The sequence below is a fragment of the Ischnura elegans genome, chromosome 4 (genome assembly GCF_921293095.1).
Source record: "Ischnura elegans chromosome 4, ioIscEleg1.1, whole genome shotgun sequence".
NCBI classification, from domain to species: Eukaryota; Metazoa; Arthropoda; class Insecta; order Odonata; family Coenagrionidae; genus Ischnura; species Ischnura elegans.
The window spans coordinates 103,941,263-103,955,544 of NC_060249.1; the positions used below are offsets into that span (position 1 = coordinate 103,941,263).

Genomic DNA, 14,282 nt, shown 5'->3' on the forward strand with positions numbered 1-14,282 from the left:
ATAGTTATGACTCTGCATCAGACATTGCATGAGGTTTTACGGATATTGCTCTTGGCAAGAGTGCAGGAAAACCAGCTATGAAATATTTGCACCGAATAAGGTTTTATTGTTTGCAAAGATATGACACGAATGCTAAGCAGTAGACAGTAATGCTAAGACGAGATAGTAATCGGACGGCGGGCATACAGCCACCTCTTCATAGACCTTATCTAACTGTGACGAGAAAATATAGAACCGCAATCCGAGTGTCCAACGGGGAAGCTAATACTTCAACTCTCAAGTAAGATCTATACGTCAGAGGATATCTATTTGCTCCGTGGCAGCCAGTGTTTATCGAGTTGCACACCTCCAGATTATCGAGCAATTTATCTGAATGAATCAGCAAAATATTGCATCGATAGGGTCTGGCAACCTAAGGAATGTGTGGTAAGGTATGAAATTGAATATCTAGGGCAATGTGGTAAGAATATTTGGTGACAACAGTCTTTACTCAGATTTAAGGATTCTTGGTAATTATGAAAACAACGGAAAGACGGGTGAAATAAGCTTCTACAATTTTCTCATATATTTCGAAGACATTTTCTCATGTATATTGATAATACTATTTCATTAATTTATATCATAAAATACTATATTATTTATCTTTATTAAACATTTTGGTGTTGTCTTTTTCGCTGGGTAAATTTTAGTAATAATCCTTCATATCAGAAAATATCTGTTCCTAAAACGGGAGATACTGAGATTACACTGCAAAGAAAATTCGATTCAAACATCCCTAGATGGTCACTTACTTTGATAATACTGCATTTTATCTTTATACATTCTGTTCATCTACATCATTTGCATCCGACATTCGTTCACCAAAGTAGCCTATCCTAAAATGATCATGTAACATTGGAAAATGACACTCTAATGGGAATGAAAAGGTGGAGTCCCTCGCCGACCTGTGATTCCGAAGTACTCAAAGATCTTTACTTAATGGTATTCGGTGGGATTGTACCACATGGTCAGTAACTCAACGTTTGTCGGCTCTTTGACGAATTCTTCTTTTTTCAGACTCCGATTCAGAGAGTCATACAGTGTAAGAGTGATTAAAGAAAACTCTAAGTTGCCCGGGGATATCGTCGAATGTCGTACAACCAAAAGAGGGAGAGAGGCATGGAAGGAGTATTAAAGGGTGAAGGGAATAGCAAAGGAAGGACTCGGATAATGCCCGAAAAACTCAGAAAATAGAAATAAAATGAACCACTTCCCCTAATCAAAATTTTTAAATTTTTTGCTTGGTTTTCATCGATCAAATGTAGGATTTATCAACCTATTTTAATGATTGATGCTGAGTTCAGTGGAAAATGGTCACATAAATGACAGCAAGGCGTGATAAGGCAACGAAAATATTTTGGCTCACTTATATTTACATATTATTTAAATACCAATAAGTCACTTTATTTATTTCAGAACCACTATTGAAATAAAGTTATGGGATTGATTCAGTTCTTTCTTTGCAGCCACCACATATAGAAACAGAATTAACTCGGTAAGATCCACACAAAATTTACGGAAGCATATTTCACGTGAAGAGTCATCGAATTTTCGTGGTTTATTTTTATAAATTTAATTTATTAATATCTTCTCACTTCTCGGAGGTCGGTCGGTATTTTTTAAAACAAATAATTAATTACAATGCATTTTAGGGTGCAATTTGGTATTTATCAATACCATCATCAGGGGTCCAGAATTATTTTTCCTTCTCTAAACTTCTATTTAATTTTCCTCCCCACGTTCAATAGATGGAAATACAGGAATATTTACACTGATGAAAATTTATCCAGCGACTGTATTAAGGTGAGGTAAAAAGTTCTGAAGCCCTGACAATAATTTCAATAAAAACCATTTCGTTGCCTAAAAGATGTAATGATTGAATGCTAATTATAAAAATACCACCCAAACTCCGAGAAGTAAATACATATTACTAAATTAAAATGCATTATTCTACTTGAGAAGTTGAAATTTATTTAAATGCCAGTGATCATTAAAGAAAACACATAATATCTTAAATTTATTGTCGAAGTTACGCGGTTATTTCTGTTTCTGATATTGATAGCCAGAGGCGGATCTATTGGGGGGGGGGGAAGTAAGGGAGCTATAGCCCCTCTTGGATATCCAATTTACACTAGATAGAACGGAAATTTTGCTGGGAGGTTACCCTATACTTAGCCCCCCCTCCTTGTCCCTATCCTGGATCCGCCACTGTTGATGGTGACACATTCTTTGGAAAATAACGTCTAAATATGGAAGTAAATGGCTGCTTATCCAAAGGGATGTAAAGCTTAAGATGCGAGAGGGGAGAGGAGGGTTGGTGGTGTGAAGAGGACGTCAACTTACTGATGGATCCGGCCGTGGAGCAGGGTGGTCCGACAGGGTCCTTGTGGGCGTGCTTCATGTGCTCCATCAGCGCCTCACCGCCCAGGAACATCTTGTGGCAGAGTGGGCAGGAAGTTGCGTTCGGGCCGCCGATGAGGGCGGCATGTTGCTGGAAGACAGGAAGACGGAGCTGAATCTCCTGTGGGGGGTCGGGGGGGGGGATAGGTTTGATGGGATGAGGGGTTTTCGGGGGCGGAGGGGAGGGGTGGGTGGAGGGTCAGGGTTTATTGGGGAACGGGGGAAGTGGAGGGTTATAGGATGTTCGGGGGGTCGCGAGAGAACCAAAGGGGTTGGGATGTGTCCCCGCGGCCCATTGTTGAGGTTTCAAGGGTTTCAGCACCCATCAGCGTACCGACAGATCGGCACAGGTAGGTTTGGATGCATATTTATAGGAGTAGGGAAAGGTTTAATTTTTTTTAGGGGGTAATTTTTGGTACGGTTCAGTTGTTCGGGATAGGTGTTTTGTTTTTGGACATTTATGGGAGCAGGAAAAGGTTTTATTTTTTTTGAAGGGGAATTTGCGATTCGGTTTATTGTTTGAGGATGCGTTTTGTTTGTGGATTTTTGTGATTTGTTAAGGCGTTTCATTATTATAAGGTTTAAGTGGTTATTTGTTTTGTTGTTGTGGATATTAAGTGCGTTTTAGGAAGCCGAGGTTTTTTTTCAAAGACACGAAAAAGGGTTCGAAGGTAATTGTTGGTATACAATCGTTTTTAAGGTTGCAAGGTTTGTGTTTTTTGGTGATTATTGTGGGTTGTGTCAGGTGAGGGTTGAGTGGGTATATTTTTAGGGGTATATCAGGGTAGAGGTGAGCGGGTAGGGGAGGGGGAGAAAGAAGAGTGTAAGCCCTTGCTACTCTTCAACCCGATTTTTATTCCATCCACATTCAAAACAAAAAGAGACACGCCATTTAAAACCAACGCGTAGCATGCAAGAGCCTTGGATGATTCTTTTTGTCAATTGAATTTTTTTCCTCAAAACCCTACTTTGACATCACTTAACGACGTTTTGGCTTGCATGTTCTTGGCCTCCGCATCCCTTCAGGCGTAAACTTCGGGAAGGCGTGGCCATTCCCTTTGGCTAGAGGAGAAGGAAAAGGGTATTTGACAGGAATATTCTCGAGTACCCCCCGTCTCCCCCCTCCCTCGGACCTCTAGCGAAAGGGTCTGCAGCCCTTTTGACGATTGTGATGTTTGGTACAGACCGAGCAAAGTCCGGGGCTCAATGTTTGAGGCCGTTTCAAGGAAGTGATTCAGAAAAATTTTCATTGATCACCCAAGCATGAGAGAAAGCCTAAATAGTTTGCCAGCCACAGATAGAGAGAAAGAAAGACAAGCATCAAGTGTCAGTATGTGAGAGCGTTTCGCTTCATATAGCTTTTTTTGAGGGATTTCTGGGGGCGAGTAGAACCGTTACTATTACATGTGGTTTGCGTTTCATTTTTATGGTAATGTAAAAATTTGGGTAGAGTGGATGGAATTCTCCGCGTCAAGTTTCCATCGCTACAAGTGTTGCAAAAGAACAATATAAAACATTGTGAGCTAGTCCACGTCGCAGCTAGGAACCCCTCATTAGACACCATGCATCTATATCTAAAGTAGCATGCAAATTAGCATATAAATGGTCAAAATTATGAACCAATAAAACTTGGCTCGAAAGATTACAATTAATAATTGCAATTCACGTTACTTACGTACGTTGAGAAATTTTCTATGGTTAAAGTTAGTAAAGGAAAAATTGTACATCCCTGGGGAATACATTTAATACATCCACCCGACATTTATTCAAATATCATCCGCCAATGAATTAAATTTAATTATCACATAAAATTACAGCATTCAAATCTATTATATCAAGCTATTAGCCAATCCAACATGCGCATCCAATGCTATGTAAATCAACAACATTAGCAAAAAATTAAACCATGCATTAAGGTAGAAAGTTATGTCATATTAATTCATCTTTCAGCACACAAATGACGTTGAGCTATTGCCCATTTGTTAGTAATACCGAGATAACATACCCATAGTATTTAAAATTAGGTCGCATGATTTTAACATTTTCCACACTTACAGCGAATAAAAGATTCTGAAGGAATCGTAATCTGATGATTTCTTAACGAATCCCACAAAATAATCAATTTTCTCAAAGTTACATAGCAGCATAAGTGCACAATTCAGGACCAGAAACTGAATCACCATTGAGGTTTTAGTGAATAACCACCAATCATTTGTGTTGGATAAAAAATTTTCCGACTTAGGATTATTTTTGTGCAAATGAGAATTATAATTATCGCGAGAGGTTAACCATGACGTATTTTTCGCTTGTCAAATATTCACGGCATTTTCAACTAATATATTACATATTAATCATGATCATCATATAGATGATTTTGATGAATAAGATAATGCTGCTGTAACTACTTATCAATTACAGTTTAAATAGCAACGAATTACGAATCCAGTAGTACGTAAAATTCTAATGTAATCCATTTTTAAAACTTACACAATTCTCCAGATTTCTATCAGTTTTAAAATGCGACTCATTTCTAAATCCGTTACATCTGCGTTATAACCGTTCATATTTGAGGCATCAATTATGATTAAAATTTAAACTATGGACTAAGTTTATATAATGTGCATTCCAAGTCACTTGAAAAAATTTTAACCAAGCAAAATAACTGTGAGTACAGACAGAATAACTGGCATGAAGACATAGGTACCACCACCATCTCTACTTCAACAGAAGCACAAGGCCAAAAAATTCAAGAATTTAAGGAGGAAATAGCATTTGAGATGATAATTTAGGATGAAGCAATTGAATTTATCAAGTGAAATAGAATGAAGGCGTCACCGATTTTAGCAAAAGCTGAATTCATAAGCGTAGTTAATTGACTGAAACCATTCTTATGTTACTTTTCCATTGTTTTCAAAGTATTTTCACAAGTGGAAGCTAAAGACATTTGTCAGAAAGTTGGAAGGACATTGAGTCCTTTGCTCAGCTTAAAATCTTGGTATGCAATACTATGTTTCACGATTTTAGTCGTAATTGCGGGAAAATTTATTTCAAGTAGGCATAGTGACTAAAACGTAAAATTTAACTAGCCCGTCATTAAATACAATCTCGTAGCTGCAGTTTTGTAGCAGGAGCAGTATTTCAAGGGATATCATTTCCTCCTCATTGATTTAAAACAAAAAAATAAGGCATTTCCGTTCAAAGAAAACTGATAATAAACTTACATCTATAGAATAATAAAGCTAAAGGAAAGGAGAGGTAAGGATAATTGTAGGGATAGGTAAGGTTTTCGAGCATCGCACCATCCTAGATCATAGTCATTCTCAATATCCCTGTGCTGATCAGGACGCTCATGCAGCGCAAACTACTGCCGTATGATGTAAAAGTCGTTGTAAAGTACGACTTTAACTATGCTATTTGCTGAGGATATTTTGAAGCGAAGTAAATCACACTTGGTGATCAACGGAAGAGGCAAAAAGTATTGAATGCGTATGAGTAGGAATGATTTTAATGTCCGTTTGCGATCAAGACGTTTGGATATCCGAAGCGAAAGAGGGTAATTCATCAGTCCAGAGAGAAACCTGTTTAATTGTCGAGAATCATCGCAGCACCGGAGAAAATTATTTATTACCCCTTTAAAAGGGTGCAACTTCTGGACTTCCCTTCTCGTTTCTTCTCGAGAGATAGTCCGCCCCAAGTCCACTTTTCCCAGAAATTCCGCTTTTCAATCAATTATTCAACGGAGGTGTTCGGGAGTAATACGAAGGGGATAAATAAAGAGGGGAGTGGGAGTGGCAGAGACATCTGACGGGTTTTAGAAGAATTTCAAGAAATGAAACGGCGAGGACGCCGAAATAAATTTTGGACTTGGAAGCCGAGCCCAGTAAAATACTAGCGCGCTATATGCAAAGAATATTTAAAAAAATCAAATGCATTTGGAATGTAGTATAATTTATTAAAAAAAACGACTTGATTCTAGAGTGAAAATTGAATTATTTTTGGGGTTCATCCACAGTTAATCAGTGGTAGATTCCAAATTATCCACACTCTAAAATAGTTTGACGTGGATGAATGATGAATTGTAAGTGAAGAGAAATGATTCGAATGAAATTGAAATAAATATTGGCACTTAGTTTGAGAATTAGAATTAACAATAGCAAGGACCTAGAAGAGGTACGGATTTGTCCAAAATTTCAATAAACTTGCGATAAGTATTACGCCAAAAATACAAATTCAAAGACATGCCCAGTAATTCACTCCTTACTATCCGTCGTAAATTGAAAATTTGCTGAAGCCCACTCGTGAAGTTCGCGGCGGCATTAAAGCATTAGTATGTACAATATTCGCTCTCTTGAAGTAAGCGAAAGGAAATTCTGTGGAAGGTTTTTGGCGATTGGACGGGAGCGGTGAGTGACGCCAATAACTCTGCACACCCCTTTTCACGAATTAGGAACTTACTGTTAATATATTTCTCATAAGATCTATGAGTCTATCTATTTCTACGAGTCGAAACATAGCCCCCCTTTTTATAAAATGCTATACAACTTGGGTATTCCCCCGTTGGAAACACAGACTCGAAGAAACGGATTAAATAACGGAAAACGAATTGTCTCTTAATTTTCCAAGTAGAATTTAATTCAATAATGAAAATAATTGTAAACCAAGCCTCTGTATTTCATTCTGGCTTTGATAACCTCGTTCGAAGAAGGAAAAAAAATTGACGATAGAGCCGCTACGGATCCCGGCCAACTGCGCTCGGCGAAAAAAGAAACAATTCGCGGCGATAAGGCGCAGGACCGCTCTCATTTTTATTTTTCCGGGTGGAGCGAAAGGAAAAAAACGCCGGAGCACGGCGCATGGACGGCGGGGAGGCCTGTCGGGTGATGGGGGAAGGGGAGGGGAAAGAATGGGGTTTGGAAGGGAGTTGGGGTTGGGGGAAGAGGGAAGAGGCAAGGATGGGTGGGATGGGGGTGCGAAGCGAGAGGGGAGAATGGGAGGGTGTGGGCGTGGATTTTTTCGGTTGGCGGACATGCGGGAGGAGTATGGAGGGTGGCGGTAGAGGAGGAGGCGAATCCCTGGGCAGCGGCGGGGCGGAAAAATAAGGGTCGAAAAGGGAGTGGGTGCGTTTTGAGGGGGTGGAAGCGAGGAATAAAAAAATCGTCGGGGATAGGCGGAGGGTGCCGGAAGGGGCGGGGCGGAGGGGAAAGGAGGGGGGGGGGGGGGACGAGGAGTTGACGTTTTTTTGAGGAAAAAGTTTGGAGGCGGCTCTGACGCAGGGATCCCAATATTGCATTTCTTAATATCTCGCGACGCGGGTCTCACTTCTGACTGTGCAGGTGGGTTGTCAATGTGATGTTTTAAAGCTTCGTTCAATGCAAGTGCTCTCGCTTTCGTAAAACAAGGTGTTTAATTATAAATCCCATTGCAGGAGCAAAGAAATTTCCTTACATGGAGTTTTGATGTAGTCAATATTCATTTCTCAGATCATTTCCATTAATTCCCTACTTTGACAACGAAACTTGCATCAAACATGATTTCAGTCATTCTTGCCTCAGAGGAATCCTACTAAATGTTCAAAATTAGCAGTTAAAAATGGAAATTATACACGGATAGAAAGTTCTGTTACAAGGAAAACGCTCTTTTGCATCATTTTTATTTTTGATTCTTTTTGATTGAAGTTTGAAATGGCAAAAATTGGCAACCTTGAGAGCAGAAAAACCGACTTCGAGTCATTTTGTATTTTTATTCTTAACCCTATTTAAAAAGAGGGCGCGAGGGTTATTATTTTGAATAACATTAGAGATTAGTTTATATCATCACGATTAAGACACCGCGAAGGCAGTAAGTGTGGCCCTATAAGGCGGATCAGTTTCTCCAACTTACGGAAAATCTGGAAAAAGTCTAACAACTCCTAAATATAGGTGGGGATCCTCCGGCTCTATGAGCACTCATTATTCCCATCATCTGTTCGTCGAGTGCGCACACGAAAAAGATTTGCCCTCCACCAGGTCCGGGGGAGAAGATATCGGAAAAAATAAATAACACATAAAGAACCCACCTGCAGGCATATCCACTCCTCATTCCTCCCTTTCGCCCGATGAACACTAACTCACGTCCGAAACCATAAGGCCTGGGGGTGGAAAGGCCTCCCCTTGCTCGGCCGAGGCACTTAGCGCTGACTTATTTATATGCTCCGAAGGAATCGCGGGATTATGAGACAGGCATGTTGGGGGGGGGGGGGGGGGATGATTTGGGGAAGGAGAGTTGGCCGAAGAGAAGATAAATAAATGGGAAGAAGGCTGTTGGAGAAGAAGGGCGGAAGGTAGAAAACTCTTTCTCCCTTCTCTGTTTCATGAAATGCAAGAAATAGCGCGTGAGTCGTGACGAGTCCAAGTTACGAGGGCCATGAGGTTTCAACCAGGGTTACACGCACTCTTAAGGAGCCCTTCTGGAATGATTTTATGGGGATGATTTCAAACAGTATCATTCACGCCGACACGCGAAAAATATAGAAGAAAGCCTTATTATCCTTTACCCAAAGTTTTTGGAGATTCTGTTTATTGACCCATATCAAACGTCTCGAGTTTACGGTGGCGAAATTTCGATGTCCATAATCCATTCATAGAAAAGTAGGTGAAATATTTTATATGTCACTTGACGCTCCTGTTCAATCGCCCTCCACGCTTCAGAAGGAGATTCCCTTTTCTCGCTTACGATCAAATATTTAATTACGAATGGGCGATGAATTTGGTGAATAATTATTGACTTTTTTTCAGGGTAATTAAACCATTGAAAATCTAGGGAACAATATTCATTTGTCGAAATCAGCAGATTTAAAGTTACCCGAACATCCTAATGTAAGAAAGGATAAAAATAATAGGCTTTCATCCGTCCTGATTCAGTCGTAGTGAAACAAATAGTAAACATGTGCCAATTTTACTTATTTTTGGGAATACAAGCCTTAAAAATAACCACACACCTACATAGTAGGCAGATGGCAGTAGGACGCCAAGATAGCCTTTAATGTAAGAATTTTATGTCGGTAAAACTAGGGGCGAAACTATATTCATGTCCTGGGCCAGGAAGGCAAATAAGGCGGGAATATAACCCTTGACTTACTGGTAGAAGGCAAGCGAGGACTTAAACTATCAACCACGGATGTCGGCAAATATACGTGGGAATACAAGCAGGGTGAATGTGCCCGAAACTCGAGTGAGCAGAGGTAATTCTTTCTTAGTTTTATTTTCAAAATAAAATCGTCAATTCAGAAGAGCGCCTTAGTAATGTATTTGGGAACCACAAACACTTTGTGGGCTACGAATGAGAGCTTGCATACATTTCTCGAAGTTTGGAAACTGAAGGGAACTTAAACGATATCCAAACCCTTCCGACCCTCCCTATATGAACTGCCCACCGACCCCTTACGCACCAGCAAGGGCTGTATGCGTGGGGATGGCGAAACGCACACTTCTCCACAGTGGTGACGGAGACCAGCCCCTAATTTACACCCACCCAGAAACACCGCACAACACGCCGCAGAGCCCGCCAGTCTGCGAAGAACCCTCGGGGAAGACTTGGCCACCCTCAAAGGGTAGACGGTCCATCGATCCTGCGTCTTGGCGGCGGCTGCAGCTGTGCTCCCTCCCCCGAACGGGATATTATCGGGATTAAGGGGAAGATGGGGAGGGGACCGACCGTTTATAATAATAAAAAAAGAGGTATCCCCTATTGATAAAACCCTTGAGATGCGTTGGGGAGTGTTCCCAGATTTTCGCGAACGGTGAGCAATTTGTTCCATCCTCACAGTCTCCCCATGCGTATACCGCCTTCTTGCCCATTCCTTATTTTTTTGGAGCTTGAGTTATCGCCTCGGTAATTGGGCTATCATTTTTACGACGCTGGAGCTATCAGAAGATTTTAAAACAAACGATGCTGGAAATATTTCACACCATAACCCTCCACAGAAGATGCCTGAACAATTTTTCAACTCACCACAGATTGGAAAGAAGTGAAGGGAAAGAAAAATGCACTACTTATGGCTAGTAGTGAATTCGTGCGATTACCTTTCATGAATGGAAAATATTTAATTGCCTTATGACGAGTACATTTTTCGCCTATCGATCAATATATACATAGTTCACCGGAGCGAATGGATAAGGATGAACTAACTGTAGACATTTACCCTCGCAGGAAAACGCTTCGTGCAATGTATACGCAATTATTTCAGTATTTGGAAGCTTTTTCAAGCTACAGGGAAGCCAAGGTTTACAATTTAAACCACAAGACGAGCATATTGATATTATAATTTTACTTACTAGGGGGTGACGCGCTTAAGGGGTGAATAAGACATGGAAGATAACGGTAATGAGACGGGAGGTATCTTCTGCTGGGAGAACTTAGATCTCCCACGAGAAATTCGAATGAAAATGTAAGAGATATATATCTTGCGATCTGTACTCTTCGCTGAGGAATCGTGACCGACCCGGATCAAAAAATCATTTTATAAGAGAAAAATCAAGTTTTTTTCCCCGCGAGACCCGAGCGTGCGGTAGGTATACCTAACAATCGAGGACTTCGCACTACATTTTACACTTCGCCATTCGTCACAAAAGGCACTCCTCCTGTTTGCAAACGGTGAGAGCCTTCTTCTCTCCGAGCAGAAAAGGGGCTGTGGAGTTCGATGCCGTAAGTACTTATTGGATGACACTCGAAAACACGCTGGCTTGATGCTCTTTTTTTTTGTTGGAAGGGAATATGGGATGGAGGGATGAGCGGAGAGGGGATCAAGAAGAGGGAAGGGTGGGCAGTACTCTTCCTTCGAGAGCTTCCGGGCTTGCCTCGAAGGGGAGATGGGGGAATCGAGAGGATCAGGAAGGACAAGATTGACCCCATCCACCCCTCCAGCCCCCGGATATTCTGGGGGTTGAGGGGGCGAACCCACCCATACACCTTGAATGCAGTAGATGGCGCTATCCAGCGCTCAACCATAGGTGGTCGGCGAAGCCAACATGAATTACGTGCTGGGCAGAGAAAAGAATGGCGGCGATCAAATCCTTGAATGCGCTTAGCTTCGCTTAATTATGTTTGGATATCGGAAACCTAAAAACACGTGATCTGCGACGCTACCACAAATAATTGCGTGGCAATAAAATGGCGTCCACCACTTTTACGAAATTACACTCTAGGTTTTATTTTCAAGGTTTTCCGAATGGTTCAATATACTTTTGCATTGAATATATCTTACCGCCTCGATAATTGCCTCGCACAACTTGATTACATTGGCTTTTGAATGAGGAATTAAGTCTTCTTCTTAATTTTTTTTCTGGACACGTTTCGCCGATTTGTGATATCAATAGTCTTGAGCGTGCTACACCGAGCACAGGAATCAATGAATGAATATTTGCTATTAAATTTCAATCTACCAATCTCCTCGTTTTCACTAATATGGTGCTATGAGTGTAATGAAATTATACCTACTAGAACACTTCCTTGGTGGGAAAAATCTAACAATTCTGCGCACGCTGTCAACAAACCTGAATCAAAAGTCGGTTGGGAAGGGACAGATAGCTAGTATAAAGGGCAGAGTGTGAGGGAGTGATTATCAACTAATCTAATCAAGGAGACTGTAACATAGGATATCCGCGTGATTTGAAATGCACTCATTAATCATTCCGTATCACATTATTTCCTATCGAGTTTTGTGCTCAGAACAGTATTGTTACAATTAATACTCTGATATAGAACTATTGCTGTTTGGTATTTGGAGGCGAATGAAAGCCGCCTTAAAGAAAGGCGGCAAGCGGACCACAGATTAACACCCCACCCGACGGACGGTGTGCTGCAGTCTAAGCGCACTTCAGGAAGCATTGAATCCGGGATCTAAAAAAAACCACCACTACCGGGATGTGAACCCCGACCCATACGGTTCGTCGAGGTGGTGCCCACACTTATGGCCACCACACCAACCCTATTCCTTTCTTTGAACAAGCAATCGTGAAATTAATGTGGACGGCAGGAAGTTTCCGATTTAGTGGTGGAAGTTCCCGAATTTCTCCCTGTCCGATGGCATACCCCGATTTAAAGAAATTCTCCGTTGATAGACACCATGAATGAGGTGATTCATATCTCCCGTTTCGTCTTTGAGATCTGCCACCCAGCACAATAATCCATCTCATCTTCAGTTTCACGTCACAACGCTCCGTCCACTCGCATTCAAGGAGTACGCATGGACCCGAGTGGATTGTGAAAGGAGGAGGAGGTGGGTGGGAGGGGATGGAGGGAGGGGAAGGGTGTCCAAGGTGAGGGATGGGGGAACGGGCCTTACCTTGGAGGTGTGCGTGCGGAGGGACGACTCGGTGGCGAATCCTTTTCCACAGATATTGCAGTGGAAGGGTCGGTTCTTGGCACGCTCCACCTGCGCGTCGTGGTTGCGCAGATGCTGCTGCAGGTTGGACAGCTGGATGAAGGCCCTGCCGCACTCGGGCAGGTGGCATTTGTAGGGCCGCTCCCCTGCTCGCGGGTCCAGGTCGGAGGTCAAAGGGTGTAGGGAAGGTCAATGGGTGCGGCGGGGGTGGACGGACGGAGAGGGAAGAGAGAAAACAAGAGATCAGTAAAAATGGTCCGGGACACACATGAAGTGCTCCGCGGCAGATCCTGCCGCAGCATCCTGTGGTGGATCTGGACGGCGCGGCGCCTTGGCAGCGGCAGAATTAAATACCCTCTATAACGACACCAGTAGAATTGCTATAGGTGCCATTGGCGTATCCAGAGAGGGGCTAGGGAGGAATACTGCCCCCCACTTGCACATCCAATTTACGCTAGATAAAATGGGAAATTTTTTCCGAACCTCACCACTACTAGGATGTTAACCTCAAAGCCCCCATCAAGTCCCCCCCTTGTCCCTATCCTGGATCTGGAGCTAATAGGTGCGACAGTTCTCGCATCTTGTGCATAACCTCTATGATTTACACACGGCAATTACTGACTAAAAGTGTTTGCCCTTCACCATGATAACTTTGTAGCCTAACATTTGAAACCTATGGCAGTTTTCGCTACTAATACGATAATTTATTTTTTAACATCTGCAGCTCTCACCCTCTCAACCGATATCCATAGGAAGGCGAAATAAAAATATACCTCAAAATCTCCACCGTTAATCTTATATGTGCATATTGCTTGAATATCCTGAGTTGATATCTGTACGGAATCGTGCAAATCAGAATTAGGGTATCGGCTACAGTAAGACCTTTTCATTGGTCACTGATTTAAATGTCCAGATGATCTAATCCGATACCCGAACTATAATTAATAACTTGAAAATACGACAGTCGAGTTGTCATCCTCCCCTCTCTTTCACCGTCATATTTCATTAAAATACGGGTCAAATAATCAAATAAAATTAGTTAAAAATTTTTTTCTGGCACTGCTAGGATTGTCAAATGGACCCTCGAACGGTTAGCCACGCGGTAGCGTGAGATATCTCACTACTTTTATCGTTTCCAATACATAAATTGAATCACTGCGATCTAAAAATCCGTCCAGTATCCTACAAATATTGGACCTCACTCCCACCAAGGAAGTTCGAATTGATGGGTGATCGATGGCCACTGTCCCTTGGACGCACTCGAGACGATAGGGTGGACTCCGAGGGAGCTAGGGATGAAAGTGAATAGCGAGGAGGGTGTAGGGAACGCATCCCCATCCCTCTCAACGCTCACCTTGACCCCGAATGACGGGGAAGACATCTCTCGGCCGGAAGGGGAGGCGATCGAGGAATAAAACAGGGCGACGGGCAGGGCGACAGGGGCCGGGAGGGAGCGCTGCGTTTTCCGGGTGGACGCGAGGGG

The 14,282-nt window shown here is 42.2% G+C and overlaps 1 protein-coding gene across 1 annotated transcript in view; it reads right to left on the reverse strand.

Annotated features, from left to right (window-relative positions):
• Positions 1-2,230: 2,230 nt before the first annotated feature.
• The window catches only part of LOC124158211 (zinc finger protein 543-like), a 155,917-nt gene continuing 143,865 nt past the window's right edge, over positions 2,231-14,282 (reverse strand). The window contains exons 4-5 of the mRNA XM_046533400.1: positions 12,761-12,945; positions 2,231-2,560 (exon numbers count right to left, since the gene is read on the reverse strand). Of these exons, the coding sequence (XP_046389356.1) occupies positions 2,231-2,560; positions 12,761-12,945 (515 nt within the window). The remainder of the gene's footprint in view (positions 2,561-12,760; positions 12,946-14,282) is intronic.